Source organism: Pleurodeles waltl, chromosome 5 (assembly GCF_031143425.1).
Source record: "Pleurodeles waltl isolate 20211129_DDA chromosome 5, aPleWal1.hap1.20221129, whole genome shotgun sequence".
Taxonomy (NCBI): Eukaryota; Metazoa; Chordata; class Amphibia; order Caudata; family Salamandridae; genus Pleurodeles; species Pleurodeles waltl.
The window spans coordinates 920,966,768-920,989,384 of record NC_090444.1 but is presented as its reverse complement, the minus strand read 5'-3'; the positions used below and the strand labels follow the sequence as shown (position 1 = coordinate 920,989,384).

Below are 22,617 nucleotides of genomic sequence, written 5' to 3'. Positions count from 1 at the left end.
GAATGAGGATGGGGGAACTCAGAGGTAGGAGAGGGGTTGGATGTGTTTTTTGTTGTTGTATTTTCACACAAAGCATCAGAAAGTCTGCTTAGAAGTGATAGCTCTGTGGAGTGGAGAGAGTAGACAGCCTGCTTCACAGAGCTGCAGGTATCATCGGTGCTGAGCTGCATAATTATGGCTGCTTTTGAGTCTTTCCTTGCTTGCATTTGAGCCCCAGGGCATGCCTGCTGTGTTAGTGTTGCTTTGGGCTTCAGAGCAATGGCCTTAGGCAGGGAAAAATGAAGGACACACCTTGGTTTGGGCATCAGAGAGATGAGAAGGAGGGGAATAGAGGGAAAATTGGAAGCCTAGGTAGTTAACGAAGGGCAGAGGAAACAGCCCACTTGCGCAAGGTGGCAACTATCATTAATGAAGCAGGTGCTAGTGCACTGCAACCCAGAAGGTTCCCACTTTGTCACAAATTTGAAAGTCATGCTTTAAAAAGCAGGCATGGGGGCTCATTTTCCTTGATAGCATTAAGGCAAATGGCACCCTTGCCACAAAAAGGAGCAACATAAGCTAGAGGACTGATTTTAACTATCATGTGGTATATCATACTCTGATTCAGAATTGTGTTGTCCAATTTTGTATTCATATCATCCCCAAGCTTTGTACATATACATTGTACATAGCACCTGGGCACTTTAGCTCACTCACTCACTTTCACTGTACTGTTTTCATTGGAGCACCTCTTTGTGATATAATGTCTGTTGGAATGCAACGCATTCATATACATTCAATTATACTCGTATATATTCATATTTTCTTTGAGATGTGTCTATAACAAATGAATTGGTTTTGAGTCCTTATAAAACCAATCAACTGATGTTTTTTGTTTAGATTACATCAAGGAAGTTGAGGCTTACACTACCCCCGAAGGGACAAGTGTTTTGTCTTATTGCTAAAAGGGGGGTAACATGCAGGAGCTCATTTTTTTCAGCAAGGGACAATGCTTGTTTCAAAATTAAAGTGATTGTCAGGCATGGTGAGGTAAGAGTGAAATTAGAAGAGGAGATAGACTTTTTCTCAGGACTACTGATGTCATCAGTGCACCAGATGGAGTTGCTTTGTGGCCCCCAGCACCTCAATTAGGTGGAGCAGTGTTTTTGCTCAACTGTTTATGTTTGATGCCATTGCTCTTTTATACATCTCATATTTTACTGTGTATTACAAGTTATAGAAAAGCACTCCTGAAATGATCTCATAATCCCCACCCCCTGCGATAAGCCCTCCCGTTCCCACTCCCCAAATCCTTCCCATAAAGTTTTTGAGGGAGGCCCAACTACAAAACATTTTGCTTATGGGGATCGGAGCAAAAACATTTGAAGACCTCTGATATAAATCAATTTGTAAAAATATCATAATTCATTTTTATCAGAAAACACTCATAACAAAATATATACACTATAATTTGTACATCTATTTTACAAAGTTCCTTTCGACTTGTCTATTTCTAACAGCCATGCTTCTATAGACACCAGAATATATTGGTTAATAACCCACAGCCAACTGACACGTTTCATGAAGGGATGCTTCTTCCGGGCTTTTGTGGGATTTGTTAAATTTCAAGGAAATACCTTCTGGAAGGCCCTCAGATTTCACGTTATCTGAATAAAACTTCACTCTTAATTGTATACATCAAAACTCTATATTTCCATGTGGGTCCATGGTTTGCTATTTTCAAAATGATATTTCCAGGGTACATGATTGCTCACAAATCCATCTAAACACTAATCAGTTGTATGAACCGGCATTACCGCATCTGGTGTTCTGTTCAACATAAATATAGAGAAGATATCTAATATTCGCATTCTCACAATGCCGCTTCCAAAATACAAGGATTCTCACACATCAATAGATTGGCTGGCCATTCAGTCAAAGGAGTAAACAAACTCCAGGCGGTTTAGGTCGAATTTTAATTTACCTTCTGTCCATCTCCCCCCATGGAGATGTCTGTACATCTGCCACCCTAGCCCCATCAGCTAGTGTTCTACTTTATGAACACATCAGGAGAAATTCAAAAGATTGCCCTCCTATTCCATGCTTTCATATGATACAGCCACTACTAGATCCCTAGTATTGCCTTTTTGGAAAGTTGTATGAGCGCTGAGCACTTAACAACTCTCCTGAGGTGGCCCACCTTTGGTCTCTGAAGAGCTCTGTAGTGCAGAGGACTTGGGAAGTGAGTCTAAATTGATAATGACAGTAGCCCTACTATTATGGCTAGTTGTTTGAGGAATGCCCTGTGCATTAGAATTACACTCCACCATCTTCTCCGGAAGTCTGAGGTTAGCCTTCACCAAGTCTTTGATGAACCACAGGAGCAACATTGTCTGGTTCAGGTAAAGGTTTGATTCCTCTTTTCTTTTGACATACCCCAGATCCTGTAGTAATGCAGTAGTCATGTTCAGGTTGGACAACAATTGCTGTTGGCACTGCTAAACAGTTTTTTCAAGTAACTATAAATCATGCCCTAAGGTAACTATAACTCGCACCCGCGTCATGCACAATCTTCTCATCAAAAACTTTACTGCAAATGTTACAGTGATATTATCAACGATGTCATAGAAGATGTCACAAGGGATGTCATACCTAGGGTTATTAGTAGTGCATGGTGAAGGCACAAGTAAAAGCTACCTTAAGGAACAAATTACTCTAACTACAACAACTGAATTTCAATGGTTTTGTGCATGTGAAATCTGAACCTAACTATAACATCCTGGTAACCTTTGTTTTTTAGTGAATTTGTAAGGTTTTTTAATTTGTTTTCCTAACTATAACCTTTGTTTTTTTCAATGAATTTATAGGGTTTTTTAAAACATTAAGATGACCATCACAATGCAGAAGGGGGATGTGTGGACGCAGGGCCTGTCATTGTGCTGCCCCCACCCATGCTTTCTGCTCCTGCCCCCACTCCTCCTTACCATCTGCTGTCTAAGTTCACAACCCTGCTCCTTTATTACAGCCGTATGTGGCTGTTGTTCTATCACTGCCCTTTCCACCTTCCCTGAACAGTTAGCGTACTGCCCCATCCACATCCTCCATGCCCTCTGGTGTCTGAGTATACGCAACAGCCCCCCTCCCTCCTGCCCTGCCTGGTCTGATGTGCTGCTACTGCCCTCCATTTAGGTTGATGTCCCTGCCCACTCCTCCTGCCCTTTGTAGGCCAATTCTATGCTCCATCATTGCTCTCCTGCTTAGCTTGCTGCCCCACCCTCCTTCCCCTGCCCTCCAAAGTCTGTGTGCAAGCCCTTACTCCCTCTTTTTTGCCCACCATGCTCCACAGACCTGCCACTGTTCCTTCTATCTAATCTGAGTGTTCTATTGAGCTGCCACTTTGCCTCCTACCTGCCTAGCCTGGTCATATGGCTGCAGCCTGTCTCTGCACCTCTACCCGGCCTGTCCGAGTTCTATGCCCCTAGCCCCTCCATCCTTGCCTCCATGGTCCATTTTGCTGCCACTCCCTTCTGCCCTCTTTGCTCTGTTGTGCTGCAACTGCTCCTCCTGCCTGCTCTCCGTAGTCTGTTGTGAAGCCCCTTCCTCTGCCCTCTCTTGTATGTGTCTAGCCCCTACCCCTCCCTTCTGTCCTCCATGGTTTTTTGTGCATGTCCCTGCCTGCTCCCCCTTGCCCACCATGGCAGCTGTGCTGCCTATAGCCCTCCCGCTTGCCATGCATTGTTTTCTGTGCTGCCACAGCCCCTCCCACCTGCCCTGTGTGGTCAGCTTGCTGCCCACGACCCCCTCCCACCTTCTCTCCATTGTCTGCCTGTATGCAATTATAGTCTCACTGTTGCCCTCCAGAGTGTATTGTGCTTACAGTGCCATCACGCATGCCCCTTGTCCTCCGTTTTATATGTGCAGGCCCTTATCCCGTCCCTCCTGCCTTGCATGGTCCATTGTCGTGCCCCTGTTTCTCCCTCCTGCCTTCAAGGATCATTATGTTGCAACTGTCCCTCCTGTCTGTCTGGTAGGGTCAGCTTGCTGCTGCATGCCTCTTTCACCTCTGCTCTCTTATGTCCATGTGCATGGCCCTGTCCCATCTCTGTTGCTTACCATGGTCTGCTGTACTGCACTGCCGCCCCACTTACCCTGTGTGATGTACTGTGCTGCTGCAACCCCTGACACCTACCCTGTAAGGCTAGTTTGGTGCCCCTGCCCATTTTCCTCCTACCATCTGTGTAGTGAAAATAACTATGTTTGACCACTGACTTTGTGTTTCACCACTGTGCATATTACTTGTTCAATGTTCACCAGTTGCAGATTACATTTTGTATTCAGTTTAGCTGCTTTATCGTGGTGTTAGACACTGCAGTTGAGACATTACAGATAAGCTGTGTTTTAACACATGGTAAACTAAGCTTGTGTTTTTCGTATTTTCTCTCGCCGAACACGATAGCATGATAAGGAAGCGCATATTTTGTGTTTTTCTTTAGTGCAGAAAACAGTCTGACCTTGAGGGGAGTGTCTTGAAACGGTGGCCAGCTTTCGACACATTTCTGTTGAGGTTTACCTAAACAAGCCAGCATGTTTTGAATATTCACATCTGAGAGGGAAGGCCTTTTAGAAGGCTTTTTCTCATGATTATTTAATCTATAAAAGGTGCCCCTGGGCAGCAGTGAGGGGGAATTTTCCGAGACTTCAGTCAGGAGTAGATGTCAACTGCCTGACCTCCCGTGAGGGTGGAAAAACTCTTTCTCGCAGTTGAACAGAGGTCATCAACTTGCTGGCAGGAGAAAGATGAAGAGAAGTGATAGGCCCTACGGTGATGAATTTTGACTTTATTCTTTGCTTGGCAGTTATGATATAAAATAATCACAAATATTTTCTGTGTACATTACAGTTGAGAATCACTTTGATATATTTTCCTTTCATTGCTGTGACTATTTTTAAACGTGTGCCTCCAACCTACTAATCTCCTCTCTCAGGAACCTCGTGGTGAAGTAATAATAAATGTCTTCTTTAAACTAAGAAGTGCATTCCAGAGATTTTTGTCAGCTTGGTCATTAGTGAAAGAAAAACACCTCTGTTATCCAAGTCCATGTCCCTTCTCCATTTCTCCTGCCCTCCGTGATCCAATGTACCATACTTGCCAACATTCTGGGAACTGATTTTCCCCATTGACTTACATTGACAAAGAGGACATTTTAGACAGGAGACAGATAAAATAAAGCCCTTTTGGAGTTAAAAACATTGGAAGTCTCCTGCCTGAATCAGGTCTGGTGGCATGTATGGCTGTACTGCCACTGCCTCTTCCTTCTGCCCTCAATGGTGTGTTATATGGCCACAGCCTCTGCATATCCTGCATGGTTGGTTTGTTGCCCCTGTTGTCCTTTTCCCTACCCTCCATTGTCGTGCCACTGCCACTCCCACCTGCTCATCGTGGTCAACATGGAGCCCCTGCACCCTCCTTCCCTGTCCTCAATCATCCGAGTCTGTGACCCTGACCTCTGCCTCCCCACAGTATTCTAGTGAACAGCTAGATTGCTAACATTCTGTATTTATTACAAAAGTGTGGCACGTCTGATGTAATCTTGATGTAATCAAAACTGTAGTACCTAAAGCATTTGCTTTAGAAATTATAAAAACAAGAGGGTCTTATTTCCATAGAGAATATGGTTAGTGCTATAAAAATCTAAAATGAGGATATATTGGTGGCCATATGACATTGGCGGTCAGGTGACCGTCATGCCGAGATGGTGGTAGTACCGCTGCCAGGCCGGCCGTAATGACCACCAAATAATGACCATGGCAGAGATCCCTCCCATAGACAGCCAATGTACCACCCCAAGTGCCAGGGGGGTACGACCACTGAACACGGCGGTAACCACCTACAGGCAGGCAGAAGACAAGGATTTGCCTACCATATCATGACATAGCACACCGCCAGGATTTCCGGGCGGCAGCAACGCCACCAAAAGCCTGGTGGGAAAACATCATACAAAAGGAGACACTCACCTCCAGGGACACAGAGGAGTCCACGGCCGCCATGAGACCAGAACTTGAAGTCTTGCCGATGCTGTACCACACCATGGCTGTCCTAGAGCACCAACGCCGACAAAGACGACAACGGTGAGTACAGCCGCCTAGCACACAAGGGACGGAGGGAGAGGAGAGTGACACACACACACGCACAGCACACACCATACACACACACCACACACCCAGGGCCATCTGCAGAGTAAATCGACGGTACAGGACCCACAAGCTAAGAAAGCCAGGATTCATACCTCTGTTCCCACCACTGTAATCCAGTAGGATGAAGAGCCCAAATCCAAAAATATACATAAATGCATATTTACTTGTAAGGCCTCTGGCCAGCCCAAAATCTGAATACGCCCACAGGGCAAACCCCAAGGTCTAACTTGACTCCTGACACCATGAGGACTCCACTGTGCAGGGGCATCATGTTGGAAATAAGCAGGCACCTCGGTGGTAGGGGGTTGGGAAGGGCTTCTCTTTGGGATGGGGGTCCTCAGGTTTGGGAAGGGGTGGCTCTTTACCCTTCCGTTTTGGAGGCGGAGGAGTGGGCTTGGGGTGGGGGCCGGAGTGTCACTCATGAGTCCCTTAGTGGCAGCTGAAGTCTTAGGGGGCAGAAAAGGGATAGAGTTTGTGTTGGAAGTACTGGGCTGGGGGGTGGGACTTTTCTCCTACTGGCAGGATGGGGAGGAGGGGTAGGGAAGAGGTCAAGGCGGGAAAGGAAAAGCTTCTTAGGACCAGTGGAGTGGGCTGTGGGAGGAGGTATGGGAGTGGAGGTAGAGGGAGTGGTTGTAGGAGGAGGTGGTGTGCTGGACTTGGCCGCAGGTACATGGACAGTGTGCGTGTGTGAGGTAGATGGCTGTTGGGGGTCTGAGTGCGAGCGTTTGTGTATCTTTGGAAGGGGGCAGACAGGGTGGGGGAGGGCAAACAGGACATCCTGATGGATGTTGTGGTGGTGTCTGCAAGTGAGGTGGGTGTCCTGCATGAGGTGATGATGATGATGGTGACTACACATGTGTTGTGTGGGGTGCATGTCTATGGTTCTACTGTTGTGGTGGCTGCTGGCAGGGCTGTGCAGGTGGCAGGTTCTAGGACTGTTGATGCTGGGCATGCAGGTGTGACTGTGACTGTGAGGGGGGACAGTGGATGATGTGTGTGTATCTGTCTGTTGGCTGTGTGAGTGCTTGTGGACTGAACTGTGCTGCCTGTGTTTGTCTGTGTGAGTGCTGTCTGTTGTTTTGGGTGCATGCTTGTCAGAATGTGTGCGTGGGATGGATTTGGGGAGGAGACTGGGACTGGGAAGTGGTAGTTGGAGGGGGTGTGGAAGAAACAGGGACACTGGCTGCCATCAGAGAGGAGGCCAGAGCCTGAAACGATCTCTGTAGGGCCGCCAAGCCACATTGAATGCCCTCCAGGAAGGCGTTGCATTGCTGCATCTGGGAAACCAGCCCCTGGATGGCATTCATTATGGTTGACTGCCCTACAGAGATGGATCTCAGGAGGTCAATAGCTTCCTCACTGAGGGCAGCAGGGCTGACCGGGGCAGGGCCTGAGGTGCCTGGAGTGAAGGAGACGCCCACCCTCCTGGGTGAGCAGGTACGGGAAACTCAGTGGGGGGCTACTGGGAGGGCAGTGCTGGTACGCCACCACCAAGGAGCTCCCATCGGAGGAGGAATCAGAGTCAGTTGTACCAGCTCCTGTACCCCTGTGGTGCTCCCCTCGCCTTCTGTCCCACTGGTTCACTCGGCGATGGTGGACTCGGCTTCCTGGGTCCCGTGGGCTGCATCTCCCTCACTCCCCGGTGCCCCTGCTCCTTCGCCAGATGATGCTAATGCACACATGGACAGGATGATAAAAGGAGAGAGGGGGAGAAAGAATGGGAGCACAGGGTCAATCACAGCACCATCAGCACAGATGACATACACATCACTATCACTCACTGAGAGTAAGAATGGACAGTATGGACCACACTGGCATACCATTGGCTAGGTACTACAGCATGTAGGAGCCAAACACTACCATCTGCATACCAACTGGGACCAACTAAGCCCTGTCTGACATGGAAAGCCAGCTACCTAGCTATTAAAAATATGCATTACACCCAAAGTACCTAAGCTGGACCACGCAGCAATGTCTAAACTGGCATATTGGGGCATCCACTGACTAGAACCCTGCACCTAAATCCCATGCCAGGCAACAATTGATGGTTGTCACATACACTCTAGTCACCCCCTTGTGACTGCTGTGATGCCCTCAAGCACCCATCGAGCTCCGGGTAGGCCACCGCTAGTATGCAGGCCATTAGGGGGGGGTCAGGGTTCCAATGGGACCCCCCCTCATTGGGAGGCCGTCCCCAGCTGGGCCTCCGCGGTCTTCCAGGCCAGCATCTCAGGTCCTCCCACCGTTTCCTACAGTGGGTGCTCCGCCGGCTATGGACCCCCAGGGTCCGCACATACTTGGCGATGGCACGCCATAACCCCTTCTTCTGATGGGCGCTGACCTGCAGAGGAAACACAGACAGAGGGACACCATGAACCAGACAATCCAGTCTGTCACACATATGGTCTACATACTGCATTTGCCCCTCATTAGCACACACATGATCCGTACCTCTGCATTAACACTGCCACCAGCCATACCCCTCTCAAATGACACAGTGCCAGCACACACACACACACATCTACATGCAGCCATGTCGCATGCAACGTACCCATGATGTACTCACTTGTTGGTCTGGAGGCCTATACAACTGCCCATACATGGGTAGGACCCCATCCACGAGCCTCTCCAATTCCTCCAAGGTGAAGGCTGGGGCCCTTTCTCCTGTAGCACAGGTCATGGCAGGTACCAGCCACAGGTCACAGCAGCACACACAGTGGAGATGTCGTTCTGTGGAAAGTCAGGAATCAAGTGAAGTAGTTGGAAGAAAACGGCGGTCCCATCCGCAGCGGTGAACACCGTCACCGCTGGCATTGATCATCCTTGGTTCCTGTATTCCATAGAGTCCCATGTTAGCCAAATGAGGAATTGCACGGCGGTGCAGACCGCCTCCTGCCCTGACGCCTAAGGCCGGCAGGGTGAGGTCACTTCCACCTGTCCCTGCACACAGGACACGTGGTTGACATTTTCTAATGCTAGTATACATGTGTTGATTTAACAGTGCGTCATTGGTGTCGACTGTACACACCTAGACAATTCCAGTGTCCAATATACAAACATGCTCTGTGTACATTAGTGTTGTGTGTCTATAGTTCCTTTTGTCACTCCCTTCTTACTTTTGGGTCACTTAGGTATCAACCACTGTGGAGGGACAGAAGGAGGAGACAAGCACCTGTGTACAGACCCCTTGTGGACTTGGCTACACTGGAGGACCGGCACATCATACTCACCTATCGGCTGGACAGGGCCACAATCACAGAGCTGTGTGCACAATTGGAGCCTGATCTGCTACCTGATATCCATTGCACCACAGTAATATCAACTCTTGTGCAGGTACTATCAGTGCTCCATTTCCTGGCAACAGGCTCTTTCCAGGTGACAGTGGGCTTGGCTGCAGGAATGTCACAGCCAATGTTCTTTATTGTGCTTGCAAGGGTTTTGTCTGCCTTGCTCAAACACATGTGCAGCTACATCGCATTTCCCCAAGTAGATGATTTGCTTACTGTGAAGGCTGGATTCCATGCAATGGGACACATACCACATGTGAGTGGGCCACTGACGTGACCCATATTGCCTTAGTCCCCCCCAGGGCCAATGACCCGGTGTACAGGAATAGGAAGAGTTTTCACTCACTCAATGTCCAGATAGTGTGCTTTGGTGACCTGTACATCTCCCATGTCCTGCCAAGTATCCTTGGCCGGTGGATGATGCCTTTGTCTGAGGAATAGCAGCGTCCCGCAGCTGATGGCATGACCACAGACGCACAGAGTGTGGCTTATAGGTGAGCCTGAGTCCCCACCCAATGTATGTCAGTGTATGCCTTCAGGAATCATACCCCATGCCACTGTGCAAGGCTAATGTGTGTCCCTCACTTCTTCCAGGTGACTCCGGCTACCCAAACTTTTCCTGGCTCTTGACCCCTGTTAGGAATCCGAGAATAGGGGCTGAGATTAGGTACAATGATGCACATGGGAGTACAAGGAGGATTGTTGAAAGGACCTTCGGTCTCCAGAAGGCCAGGTTCAGGTGCCTCCATCTGACAGGTGGATCCCTATGCTACTGCTGAGAAGATCTGCAAGATTGTTGTGTGATGCATGTTGCACAATTTTGGCCCCCAGACGCCATGTGCCCTATCTGCAGGAGAGGGGGTGACAATGCACCTGTGGCAGAAGTGGGCAGTGGGGACGGTGAGGAGGAAGAAGGGGAGGAGGATGTGGACAACAGGACACATATAATACAGCAGTACTTCCAATGACATTCAGGTAAGACTGTTGAACAATACATTTCTCCATTTAAGTGTAGTGCTGTGTGACTGTAGCATAATGACAGTCACTACCTTTGCTTACCAAATGACTGTCACCTATGCCTTCCCTTATTGCAGATGTTAGTGTGGTTACAATAGTGTAATGCTGTGATATGTACAGAATGCCGAGACACATATGTAGGATTGATCAACATTTTACAGGACATTTGCACAGGATTTTGGAGTTCAATACAGTTCAATAAATTGTCCATTTCCTTCAGATAAAGCACTATTACTCAAGTTGTGTCCAACGGTGTTTATTATTGAATCAGGTATGCAATGGAAAGTGCAATAGAGTGGGGTGATGGTTGGGAAAAGTCCAGTGTAGTGAGCCAGTCTGTTTGTTGCACAGGTCCAGTGCCCAAGGTCCATAGGAAGGGGAGCAATGACAGTTCAAAGTGGACATGGTGACACAGTGGAACACAAGGGGGACATTCTGAAGGGGGTCACAGGGAACGTTTGCGTGGTGGTTCACCTTCTGCAGGGGGAGTGGTGCTGGTGGCCTGTGGGACCTGTGGCAGGGCCTCTTGTCCACTAGCTGTAGCAGATGTTGATGGCTGAAGGGTGGAGTGGCTAGTAGCCCGCTGGTGTGCTCTGTTCTCCTGCATGGTGTTGGCCATGCCACCCAGCACCCCTAAATTGGAGGCCATATTGGCATTTAGGCCCTGCAACGGCTGCATTACCTCCTGGTGGTGTACCCCCTGCAGCCGCTGGCTCTCCTGCATGATGTTGATCACCTGACCCATCCTGTCCTGGGATTGTTGGTATGCCTCAGGACATTTGTGAATTCCTCCTGGGCAGTGGGTTCCCTGGGCCTGCCCTCCCCCTGGCGCACAGCTGTCCTCTAACTGCCCCTGGACCCCTGTGCCTGTGTCCCCTGAACGGTGTGCCCACTCCCACTGACACCAGGACCCTCATTGTCTTGCCTGTGTAGTGGGGACTCAGGTCCATGTATAGGTGGGCATACTACTGATTGACGTGTCCAGGGGACAGAGGTCTGGGGGCGTTGGCTGGCTGCTGTGGTGTTAAGTTTCTGAGGAGGGGGGGCTCTGTGGTGGACTGGCTGTGGGATGGGGTAGCAGACTGACCAGTGGTCCCTGATGGGCCAGGGAGTGTTCCAAAATCATCTTTTTGCGAGGGCCGGCAGAAGTAGAGTGTGTCTGTCCAGCTGCTCCACCCCTCGCAGCTCTCACCCAGGAAACACCCCTGCAGTCAGAGGATTTCAGTCTCAATCCATAGACACTTTCTACCCTGCCAAGCAATGGGCAAGTCACGCCTGCAGCAACAGAGGCGGCTACAGGAATAACTACAATACTAGCCCTGATCTGCAAGGTAAGTTTGATTTCCCCTTCCATTGTAAACTTGGGGGGGGATGAACCAGATTTTTCCTGCCCAATTAGGCATTACTGACATCAGCTCCATGGGTACTAGAAACAGTGGCAGGCTTCCATTTGGAATTTTTTGGGGATCCTCGGCAGATAACACTACCAAAGCCAATCCATTTTTCCCAATTAGATCAGGCTTTTATCCAACAGGAAATGCAACAGTTATTGTTCAAAGACGCAATTGCCCCAGTCCAGCCAGATCCCTTGGGGTTTTGCAGCAACATCTTTAAGATAAACAAAATGAGAGGGAGGATCTTGTTTAGTAATCAATCTGAAAGAGTTCAACAGCTGGATTCCCTATCGCCACTTCAGGACATTCTCAGAGAGAGCGACCGTATGGTTCGGCTGTGTTTTTCATGTGTTTATCAAGTTATATACTCTTGTTATTGTTGTTTTTATGTCTTTCTTGTACGTATTCATTTTCCTGTATGCTGCAACAGCGGCTCTCGTACTGCAATATTTATCTTACATGTTGCATTATTGATGTATTTGTGCTTATCGCTTTTATGTGCTTTTATGACTTCATTGTTGAATAAAGCGCGTTATTATGAATAAACAAACGTTTTCTAATCAGCACCACTCTAGTCCATCAGCCTTGGAGTGATTACCGGTAGCGCGAGATGTTTAATAGAGGCACGCAAACCTCCCTGGCCTTGTTAAATGCATGATCTTTCGTTATGTTTGCCATGCGTTAAAATAATATAAAATAACGTTTTAAGCTAACGTAGATATAGTGTGTTGGTCCCTCAAAAATATATTTCTGGACATAGTTCTTTAGGTTTTGAGAAATGTACAAATAATAGAATTGTAAAATATGACCGACCTTGTTCTATGTAATTAATATATCATTGTAATTGCTGACGTACACCCATCGGTAGGCTCGAAATGGACCGTGATGACTGCTGGGGAGCAGTGTGAAAACAACGCGCCTGCGCGAAGGCAGGATGATGACGTCAAGGACACAGGAAGCAGCTTAGCATGTTAGGGTTTTCTTCGGTGTGTGTTTGAAACATGCAGTGAAAGTGTGCCTATGAAGGATCACATCATGGAACTGCAGCTAGAACCCAACACGGCAGCGCCTACTGCCTGCTGCCACCTGGCGCTGACAGACCGCACTGCTCGTTTCTTTTGCACTGCAGGCCGCGGCATGGAACGCTTTGTAGTCAGAGAAGTCAAGGAGAAGCTTGAGGCCGAGCAGGTAAGAAAGACCAAAACCCTTCAGGATGTTATTGAGTCACCGCACCTGGAGGGAGACACCTAGCCTTTGTTCAGCAGTCAGTCTTCATGCGCGAACCGTTTGCTTTCAGAAGCCCCATCCTAGTGGCGCGCCTTTTTCTTTCTAAGTATTGAAAACTTTTTGTTCTATCTCATTAAGAAGACAGAGTGGTAGGATAGCTACTGCTTGACTTTACACCATCACCTATAACTTGTCTTCAAAATAAACATCAAGATCTGTTCCTAAAGACGGTTTGCCTGCTAAATATGATAAAGTCGCTTCAAAATTAAAACATATATATCCATAACAACTGAACCTTTGACATTATAGAACTGCTGCACTATGAAGTACCTAATAAAAGTAATAGTTTGTAAACATAAACGTTTAGTGTACTGGCAGACAAGACAATTACCAAGTAATCACTTGTGGCTACCTAGAATATTATGGAGCAACATTATAGTTTATTAAATCAAGCACAACATGTTTTTATAGAACTGATATTCTGAACTCGCGTATTTGAAAGCGCTTTCATACACAATAATGAAGAAAAAAGAGTTGGAGATTAAATATTTGCCAATATCATATAATTTAAGCGGTGAAACCACAATTTATCCAGGTGTTCTGATTTAACTTTTTACAAATCAGCCAGGAAACAACTTTCTTTTTGTCTTTCCTTATGTTTAGGAGTTATTTTTACCTCTGTGCTTTTTTATTATATAGCATGAACTAGACCGACAGGCCAAATTGAAGCACTTTACATGAACACCAGTAACATTACACATTATCACATTCGTTGCTTGCAGGCATGGGGAGATTAAGCGATTTGCCCAGAATCAAATGATTTTTGTGCAGACACTGAGACTCAAACGTGGTTCCTCAGTTCTATAGTCGGCAACCTGACCCTATTGTCACATCCTCGTTAGAGAGAGGGAGGGAGCAGGCAAAAGCCACATGAAAGCTCTGCTCTTTATGGGCTCAAGGTTCCATCAGGACCGTGAGCTGAACCAGAGCCAGACTGCAGGGTCTAGCCTAGCTCGAGCTTTCAGTGGCTCACCCAACTCTGTTGTGGAGACCTCTCTTTTGAACAAACCACATCCTAGTTTACCACCCCCTTGCATGCCAGCAGAACAGATTCAGATGGGAGGCGCATGATTTTTGAAGTAAAAAATGACTTTATTGTAGCTTCCTCGAGCCTATAATTGCCCCCACTTCAGTGCAAGTCAATCGGGAAAATCAATACACATCTGTTTTTTTTAATCCCTCTTTATGTTTTCCCAATGTTGACATGTATGCACCCCCTGTCCCCCACTGTGATCCTTCATTTTGTAGTCCCTTACAATCGTCCTCATTCTTGGTGTATGAACTTATGCTAAAGTCCTCTGGCCAACTGTTGCTCAAAATCTAAATTTAGATTACTTAGGACGTGCGTTGTGTATAAATAACAGGGACTGGGGGCGTGGCCAAGATGGCGGCGTGAGCGGATGCGTTTGTCCGTGCTCCGCCGCCCGGGCCCTTAATTGATATGTGGATGCGGTAGCGGCCGGCCGGCGTGCCCCGTTGAGATGCCCAGGATCCGGGGCGGCATCGGCGGCTCTCTTGGAGCCTGACGATCGAGAGGCAGAGGCTGCGGCAGCCGAGTGCGCGGGCCCGGGGGCTCCGGGCCGTCGCCTGTGACGTGGGGGTGCGGAGGCCGCGGGCTCGTTTGTGTTGAGAGCCCGGGCCCGACAGACAGCTGGAGGAGCGCCAAGGGTGTGATGGCGCCCTAGAAGAGCCGGGTCCCTGCGGTGAGGTGAGGCCTGGCCTGGAGGCTGCGGCAGCCGGGTGCGCGGGCCCGGGGGCTCTGGGCCGGCGCCTGTGACGTGGGGGTGCGGAGGGCTGCGGGCTCTTCGTGTTGAGGGCCTGGGCCCGACAGCTAGCTGGAGGAGCGCCGAGGGTGTGATGGCGCCCTAGAAGAGCCATGTCCCTGCAGTGAGGTGAGGCCCGGTCTGGAGGCCCTATAGAAATTTGTAGCAGGGGCCCTGGTGGCGGTGGGGGCATTCGTGCTGGGCCCGTCCCGGGGGACCCCAGAGAGGAGAGTGGCTGGACTGTTGGGCCTAGTAGCCAGTTGGAGCTGAGGCTGAGGCCCTTGAGCGGCTTGGTGGACCATTGCTGCAGTTTAGTGGCGAGAGCGGCACGCAGGGGTCATTTCTGGAGCAGAGGTGAGCGCTGTCAGAAGGAGGCCCATGGTCAAGCCTGTGGTGGAAGGTTGATGTCCCTGGCGAGGCCTGAGGCCTGGAAGTCGTGACCTTTGGTGAGCCTGCGAGGAGCCCAGATTGAGATATCTAAGTACCTGCAGGTGGTAGGCAGAGAGGATGGCGACCTCCAAGCCTAAGCGGGACAGGACGGTGCGAGATATGCTGACAGGAGTGCGCCAGGGGCCAGGAGGGGCGTGGGAGGAGCCACCGACCGTGAGGACTCCAGAGGCAGTAAGGGAGGTGAAGGAGGATGAGGCAGCTCCAGTTACTAAGGGCTTTCTTATCTCCTTATTTGAATCACTCAGGAGTGACCTCCAGGCACTCCGTAAAGACATGTCTCATGAGGTGGAGGAGCTGAGAGTTGAGCTTTCATCCCTGGGTGACCGCGTGACGCAGGTCGAGGATGGTGAAATTGCCCGCGGTGAGGAGGTGGCAGATCTGCAGCAGGAGGTTATACGCCTGCAGGAGCAACAGGACCTCCTACAGATGACAGTGGAGGACCTGGAGAATCGTTCGCGCAGGCACAACATCCGCATCAGAGGAGTGCCGTCTGGGGCTGAGAAGGACGACATTGGAGGTTTCGTGATGGCGTTGTTTTGCTCGATTTAGAACTTGAAGAATCCAAGGAGATCGCCCTTGATAGAGTCCACCGCGTGGGTCGGCCCGGGGGAGCCGGGGACCGCCCGCCAGATATTCTGGCATGTGTCCATAGCTTTGGGCTGAAAGAAAATATACTGCAAAAGACGCGCAACCTTCTACGGGTCCTTTTTAGAGGATATCAGCTTCAATTATACCAGGACCTCTCGGTTCGGACCCTGCAAAGGCGGCGTGAGTTTAAGCCCATCACCGAGCACCTACGGGAGCGGGCGGTGTCCTACTCCCGGGGCCACCCGTTCCACCTTGTTTTCCGTTGGGAGGATCAGCTTTGTCAGGTGAAATCATTATCGAAGGCTAACCGGATCCTGGGCTTAGAGGAGGCTGCCCCTGATTCGGATTCGAAGTTGGGTTCAGTCGGCAACGACCGCCCGCGCAGGCGAAGGAAGGAAAGAAAGAAGAAAGAAACAGCAATGCCCAACGGTGTTAGAGCAGATCTAGGAGCGCCAGTTGGCAGTGAGCAGTGTGGCAGCTGGGACAAGTGCCTAAACAAAGAGTGTTGAGGGCCCGCTGATTGGCTGGGGGCTGCTTGCCGCAGTCCGGTTGCAGCGGAGGGGGGTCTGGGAGGCGGGGTGGGCGGACTTGGAGGAGGAGTACGTGTGGTTCTACAGCCCAGTTGAGACTATTACCTCTTAGGATGTGTGAGAGAGGACTTTTTTGGTATGAGCACCTGTTGTGCATTTTGGTTATCTGTTTGAATGCTCCCCTTTGCGCCTGGTCACGGATGATTTCGTCGGTTCGTCTATGCGAGCCGGAGCGATTGCGCTGCTGCTCTGGAGCCTGCCCCCTCCGTGGAGCTCTTCCCTACCTGAGCAACTGTCTCCCTATACGGTATGACGGTTAGGTGTCTTAGTTTAAATGTCCGTGGGTTGAATAATCCGACTAAGCGATTAGCGATTCTGTCAGGCCTGGAGAAATCTGGGTGTCAAATATGTTTATTGCAGGAGACACATTTATTACATAAGGACACATATCGTATGCGCTCAAGGTGGTTTCCTAGGCAGATTTGGTCTTCAGCAACTACAAAGCATGCAGGGGTGGCGATATTGCTTTCCAGGACCTTTTCCGGGGAGATAATGGGGAGGGTACATGAAGTACAGGGTAGGTTCCTGGCCATCAGAATATCGCTTCTCTTTATGTCCAGCAGGAGGCATTTGTGAGACAGGCGATCTCTCCAATGATTAGCTCACCAGATAGTGCTATTTTGGTAGGAGGAGATTTTAACTTGGTAATGAATAACGAGCTTGACCGCTCTGGCCAACGCTTTGGGCAGGCAGTGGATGGCTGATTGTGGGTTGGAGGATGTCTGGAGAAAGTTGCATCCTACGCTTCGAGCTTATTCCTTTTACTCGGCTGCAACCAAGATGTACGCTCGGCTAGATCTTTTCTTGGCATCGCAGGAATTTGTCTCCCGGGTTAGAGAGGCCACGATTGAGCCCAGAGCCCTAGCTGATCATACCCCAATTACCGTGAATATTGCTGTGTGGGTGGGCCGAGTGAGTACCCCGAGCTGGCGTCTTAGGGATTCCCTGCTCCAGAGTGAGACAATGGTAGAGTCACTTTGACGCACAATCACGGACTACTTTAGCTTTAATGATGATGGTAGCTCCTCAACCGAGATAGTATGGGAGCTATGAAGGCAGTTGTGCGGGGAGAGGTGATGGCACTGTCCGCGAAAGATAATAAGGCAAGGAGAGAGATAAGGGAGGAGCTGGAGCAGAGGGTGGCTACACTGGAGCGCTCCCACAAGGCTACTGGCGCACCTCGAACCTGGTGGGAATTAGAGAAGGTGAGGCAACAGCTGAAGAGGCTGGACTGGGATAGAGCGGAATATGCGATAGCGAGACTTAAGCACAAATTTTATGTTGGGAGCAATAGGTGCGGGAAGCTATTGGCACACCGGTTGCGAGCACAGCATACAGCGTCTGCGATAAAACTGATCCATTCCCCTTCTGGAATAGAGGCGGGTACAATCGATCAGATTGCAGAGGCTTTTGTGGAGTTCTATCGGGACTTATACGTGGGTGTTGAGGGAGATGCCGCGGGATTGGATTTATTCTTAGAGGGTATAGCAATTATGCCACTCGGTGAGAATGAGGCGTTTCTGTTGGACCAGCCGATAAGGTTGGAAGAGGTTATATCAGCAATTTCTCGACTAAAAGCGGGGAAGTCCCCTGGCCCTGATGGGTTCACGGCCTTATTCTATAAGACTTTCTGCGGGGAACTCGCTCCGCTTTTGGTGCGCCTTTTCAACTCCTTTCGGACGACAGGAGCTCTGACACCGACTGTGCTGGACGCTACTATTGTAGTTATACATAAACCCGGTAAGGACCCAGAGGAGTGTGCCTCATATAGGCCGATCTCGCTCCTGAGTATAGATGCCAAGTTATTCACTGGTATTCTTGCTACCCGTCTTAATTTCTATATGCCGGGCCTTATTGATCCGGACCAATCAGGTTTTATACCAAATAGACAATGCAGTGATAATACGAAGCGGCTCCTGCACCTATTGGATAAAACAGATTGCTCCCGCAGAGAGGTGCTTTTTCTCTCTATCGATACTGAAAAAGCATTTGATAGGGTTCATTGGCCCTATCTCTTTAAGGTGTTGGAGCGATTTGGTCTGGGCCCCGTTTTCAGGTCCTGGATCAGTTGCGTATATCGGTCTCCCAGAGTGGCGGTTCGAGTTAATGGGGTGCTCTCCCTGCCCTTTCCGGTGGGACGGGGGACCAGACAGGGTTGCCCGCTTTCTCCCCTTCTATTTGCGCTATATATGGAGCCCTTCGCGCAAAGGTTGCGAGACAGCCCCTTGGTTTCTGGTATGTGGTTCGGTGGAGATCACCATCTTATCACCCTCTACGCAGATGATGTGATTCTAACTTTGGCGGAGCCCGCAACCTCACTGCCAGCGCTTATGGAGATAATAGCTGAGTTCGGTCGGGTCTCGGGATTTCGGGTTAATATGCAGAAGTCTCAGGTTCTCGGTTTGTCGGTTAGACCGGATCATGAGGCAGACCTGAGAGCTAGCTATCCCTTTATCTGGTCGTCCTCGAGTCTCCCCTATTTAGGAGTTGAGCTGGCGACCTCGGCCGGTAAGACAGCAAGCTTAAATTACGCGACGCTGGTCCGTGAGGTCCAGCGGGACTTGTTTCATGGGGGAGGCATAAACTATCTTGGCTGGGTAGAGTGGCGGCGGTGAAGATGACAATCTTGCTGCGCATCCTTTACGTGTTTCAAGTGCTTCCGCTGAATCCACCCCTAGAATGATAGTTACTCTTTAGACGGCGATTTTGAAGTTTATATGGGAGGGGCGACCGGCGCGGCTGTTGCGACGGGTTTTGTATTGATCTAAGAGTGGGGGAGGTTTGGCGATCCCTTGCCTTCAGTGATATTTTCAGGCGACCCAGCTGTGCTTTCTACTGGAGTGGAATCACCCGCTCACTGAGAAACACTGGTGCTTCATGGAACAGGCAGTAGCGGGCTCGCATATATGGATGGAGCCTTGGCTCCGACGCCGGCATAGGTCGGCCGGACTTTATTCCTCCCCAGTCACAGGGGTTACGATGCGCACATGGGATACAGTGGCTGTTCGGTCTGGATTGACATCCTTTCCATCCCCAATGACCATGACCCCCATAGGAGCAAACCCTGACTTTGAGCCTGGACTCCGACTGGAGGGTTTGAGACGTTGGTACGAGGGGGGCTGCAAAAGGGTGGGAGGTCTCTTTTACGAACAAGGGGTCCTGTCCTTTGAACAGATGAGGGAAGCGTACGGCTTAACGGAGGCAGATAGACTGATGTATTATCAGATTCGGCACTGGGCGATGCAGCCGGCGAATAGAGCGTTAATAGATAGGCCTCTCACACCATTCGAGAAATGGCTCCTGTTAAAGAAGGATGATAGAGAAGTCATCTCAGGACTTTATCGGCTTTTGCAGGGGGAACAGCGCCCACCTAGGACCAGAGGACAGATGCGTTGGGAGAGGGAGTTGGAAAGGGAGTTTTCAGACGAGGAATGGGACAGTATTTTTTACAGAATACAGGGAGTGCAGAATTATTAGGCAAGTTGTATTTTTGAGGATTAATTTTATTATTGAACAACAACCATGTTCTCAATGAACCCAAAAAACTCATTAATATCAAAGCTGAATATTTTTGGAAGTAGTTTTTAGTTTGTGTTTAGTTTTAGCTATGTTAGGGGGATATCTGTGTGTGCAGGTGACTATTACTGTGCATAAATATTAGGCAACTTAACAAAAAACAAATATATACCCATTTCAATTATTTATTATTACCAGTGAAACCAATATAACATCTCAACATTCACAAATATACATTTCTGACATTCAAAAACAAAACAAAAACAAATCAGTGACCAGTATAGCCACCTTTCTTTGCAAGGACACTCAAAAGCCTGCCATCCATGGATTCTGTCAGTGTTTTGATCTGTTCACCATCAACATTGCGTGCAGCAGCAACCACAGCCTCCCAGACACTGTTCAGAGAGGTGTACTGTTTTCCCTCCTTGTAAATCTCACATTTGATGATGGACCACAGGTTCTCAATGGGGTTCAGATCAGGTGAACAAGGAGGCCATGTCATTGGATTTCCTTCTTTTATACCCTTTCTTGCCAGCCACGCTGTGGAGTACTTGGACGCGTGTGATGGAGCATTGTCCTGCATGAAAATCATGTTTTTCTTGAAGGATGCAGACTTCTTCCTGTACCACTGCTTGAAGAAGGTGTCTACCAGGAACTGGCAGTAGGACTGGGAGTTGAGCTTGACTCCATCCTCAACCCGAAAAGGCCCCACAAGCTCATCTTTGATGATACCAGCCCAAACCAGTACTCCACCTCCACCTTGCTGGCGTCTGAGTCGGACTGGAGCTCTCTGCCCTTTACCAATCCAGCCACGGGCCCATCCATCTGGCCCATCAAGACTCACTCTCATTTCATCAGTCCATAAAACCTTAGAAAATCAGTCTTGAGATATTTCTTGGCCCAGTCTTGACGTTTCAGCTTGTGTGTCTTGTTCAGTGGTGGTCGTCTTTCAGCCTTTCTTACCTTGGCCATGTCTCTGAGTATTGCACACCTTGTGCTTTTGGGCACTCCAGTGATGTTGCAGCTCTGAAATATGGCCAAACTGGTGGCAAGTGGCATCGTGGCAGCTGCACGCTTGACTTTTCTCAGTTCATGGGCAGTTATTTTGCGCCTTGGTTTTTCCACACGCTTCTTGCGACCCTGTTGACTATTTTGAATGAAACGCTTGATTGTTCGATGATCACGCTTCAGAAGCTTTGCAATTTTAAGAGTGCTGAATCCCTCTGCAAGATATCTCACTATTTTTGACTTTTCTGAGCCTGTCAAGTCCTTCTTTTGACCCATTTTGCCAAAGGAAAGGAAGTTGCCTAATAATTATGCACACCTGATATAGGGTGTTGATGTCATTAGACCACACCCCTTCTCATTACAGAGATGCACATCACCTAATATGCTTAATTGGTAGTAGGCTTTCAAGCCTATACAGCTTGGAGTAAGACAACATGCATAAAGAGGATGATGTGGTCAAAATACTCATTTGCCTAATAATTCTGCACTCCCTGTACATCACACAGCCTATAACGCAGCGGGGACGGAAACATCATATAAGGTGGCCTCCTATTGGTACTACACTCTGGCGCATATTCACACATGGGACCCTGGTAAATCTGACTTATGCTGGAGGGGGTGCGGTGGCACGGGTACACTTGTGCACCTGCTGTGGCGCTGTCCCAAACTTCATCGCTATTGGGAGGCTATAATAGATGAGATTGACATGGCGTTCCACACAAAGATCCCCAGATTTCCATCTTACATCTTGCTGGGGCTGCCTAATCCCCTTACTTTTCCCTTGAGGTCGTTGAGGGGGAGACAGATGGCTCTGGCACTTAACGCAGCCTTACAGCTGATCCTGACCATGTGGGGTACGAATAGGGTCCCGACACACAATGCATGGCTCCAGAAGCTTTGGTTTATACTTGCCATGGAGAAACTCACATTGGCTTCGCAGCAGCGAATGAGTGAACTGAGTGAACTATGGAAGCCATTTCTGCAGATTCTTTCTGCAGAGTTTACGGAGTTGACATGCCCAGCGTACTTGAGAGTCTTGAGGCTGACTTGAACTTTGACTAGAATGTTGATTGAGAGATTGCAATGGGCTGTGATGTGGCGGGAGGAGAGTTGGAGTGGAGGGGAGATGGTAGGTTGACACGGATGCTGAAGGGGAGTATTGTTAAAGTGTTTTATTTAATTGTATGTTTGTTTGGTTTTATAAACGGGACTCACAGCCTGAAGGTTCTCCTGTTGGGCTCCGCTTGTTGAGTCTATTGTCAAGAAGAGATTTGTAGCGAGACTCTTTCGAGCTAGAACTAGAACCTTGCCTAGAAGACTTCTGTTAGTGGATATAGAGCGTCTACAGCGGAGATGTATACTATGTATCGTACTGCGTTGTACCGTGCTTATATTTTATAATTTGTGTTTGCATGTCTTAGTGTTTAAAATAATAATAAACAGATTTGATCCATAAATAACAGGGACGTGTAAATTACTAACCAAATGCATAGATAATTACATAATTTGTGTTGCATGCCAGACCTCTTTTGCTGGGCTAATT

General features: G+C 48.9%; 1 protein-coding gene across 1 annotated transcript in view; it reads left to right on the top strand.

Annotated features, from left to right (window-relative positions):
* Positions 1-12,800: 12,800 nt before the first annotated feature.
* The window catches only part of THUMPD2 (THUMP domain containing 2), a 163,401-nt gene continuing 153,584 nt past the window's right edge, over positions 12,801-22,617 (top strand). Inside the window, exon 1 of the mRNA XM_069235050.1 lies at positions 12,801-13,060. Within this exon, the coding sequence (XP_069091151.1) occupies positions 12,893-13,060 (168 nt within the window). The 5' untranslated portion in view covers positions 12,801-12,892. The remainder of the gene's footprint in view (positions 13,061-22,617) is intronic.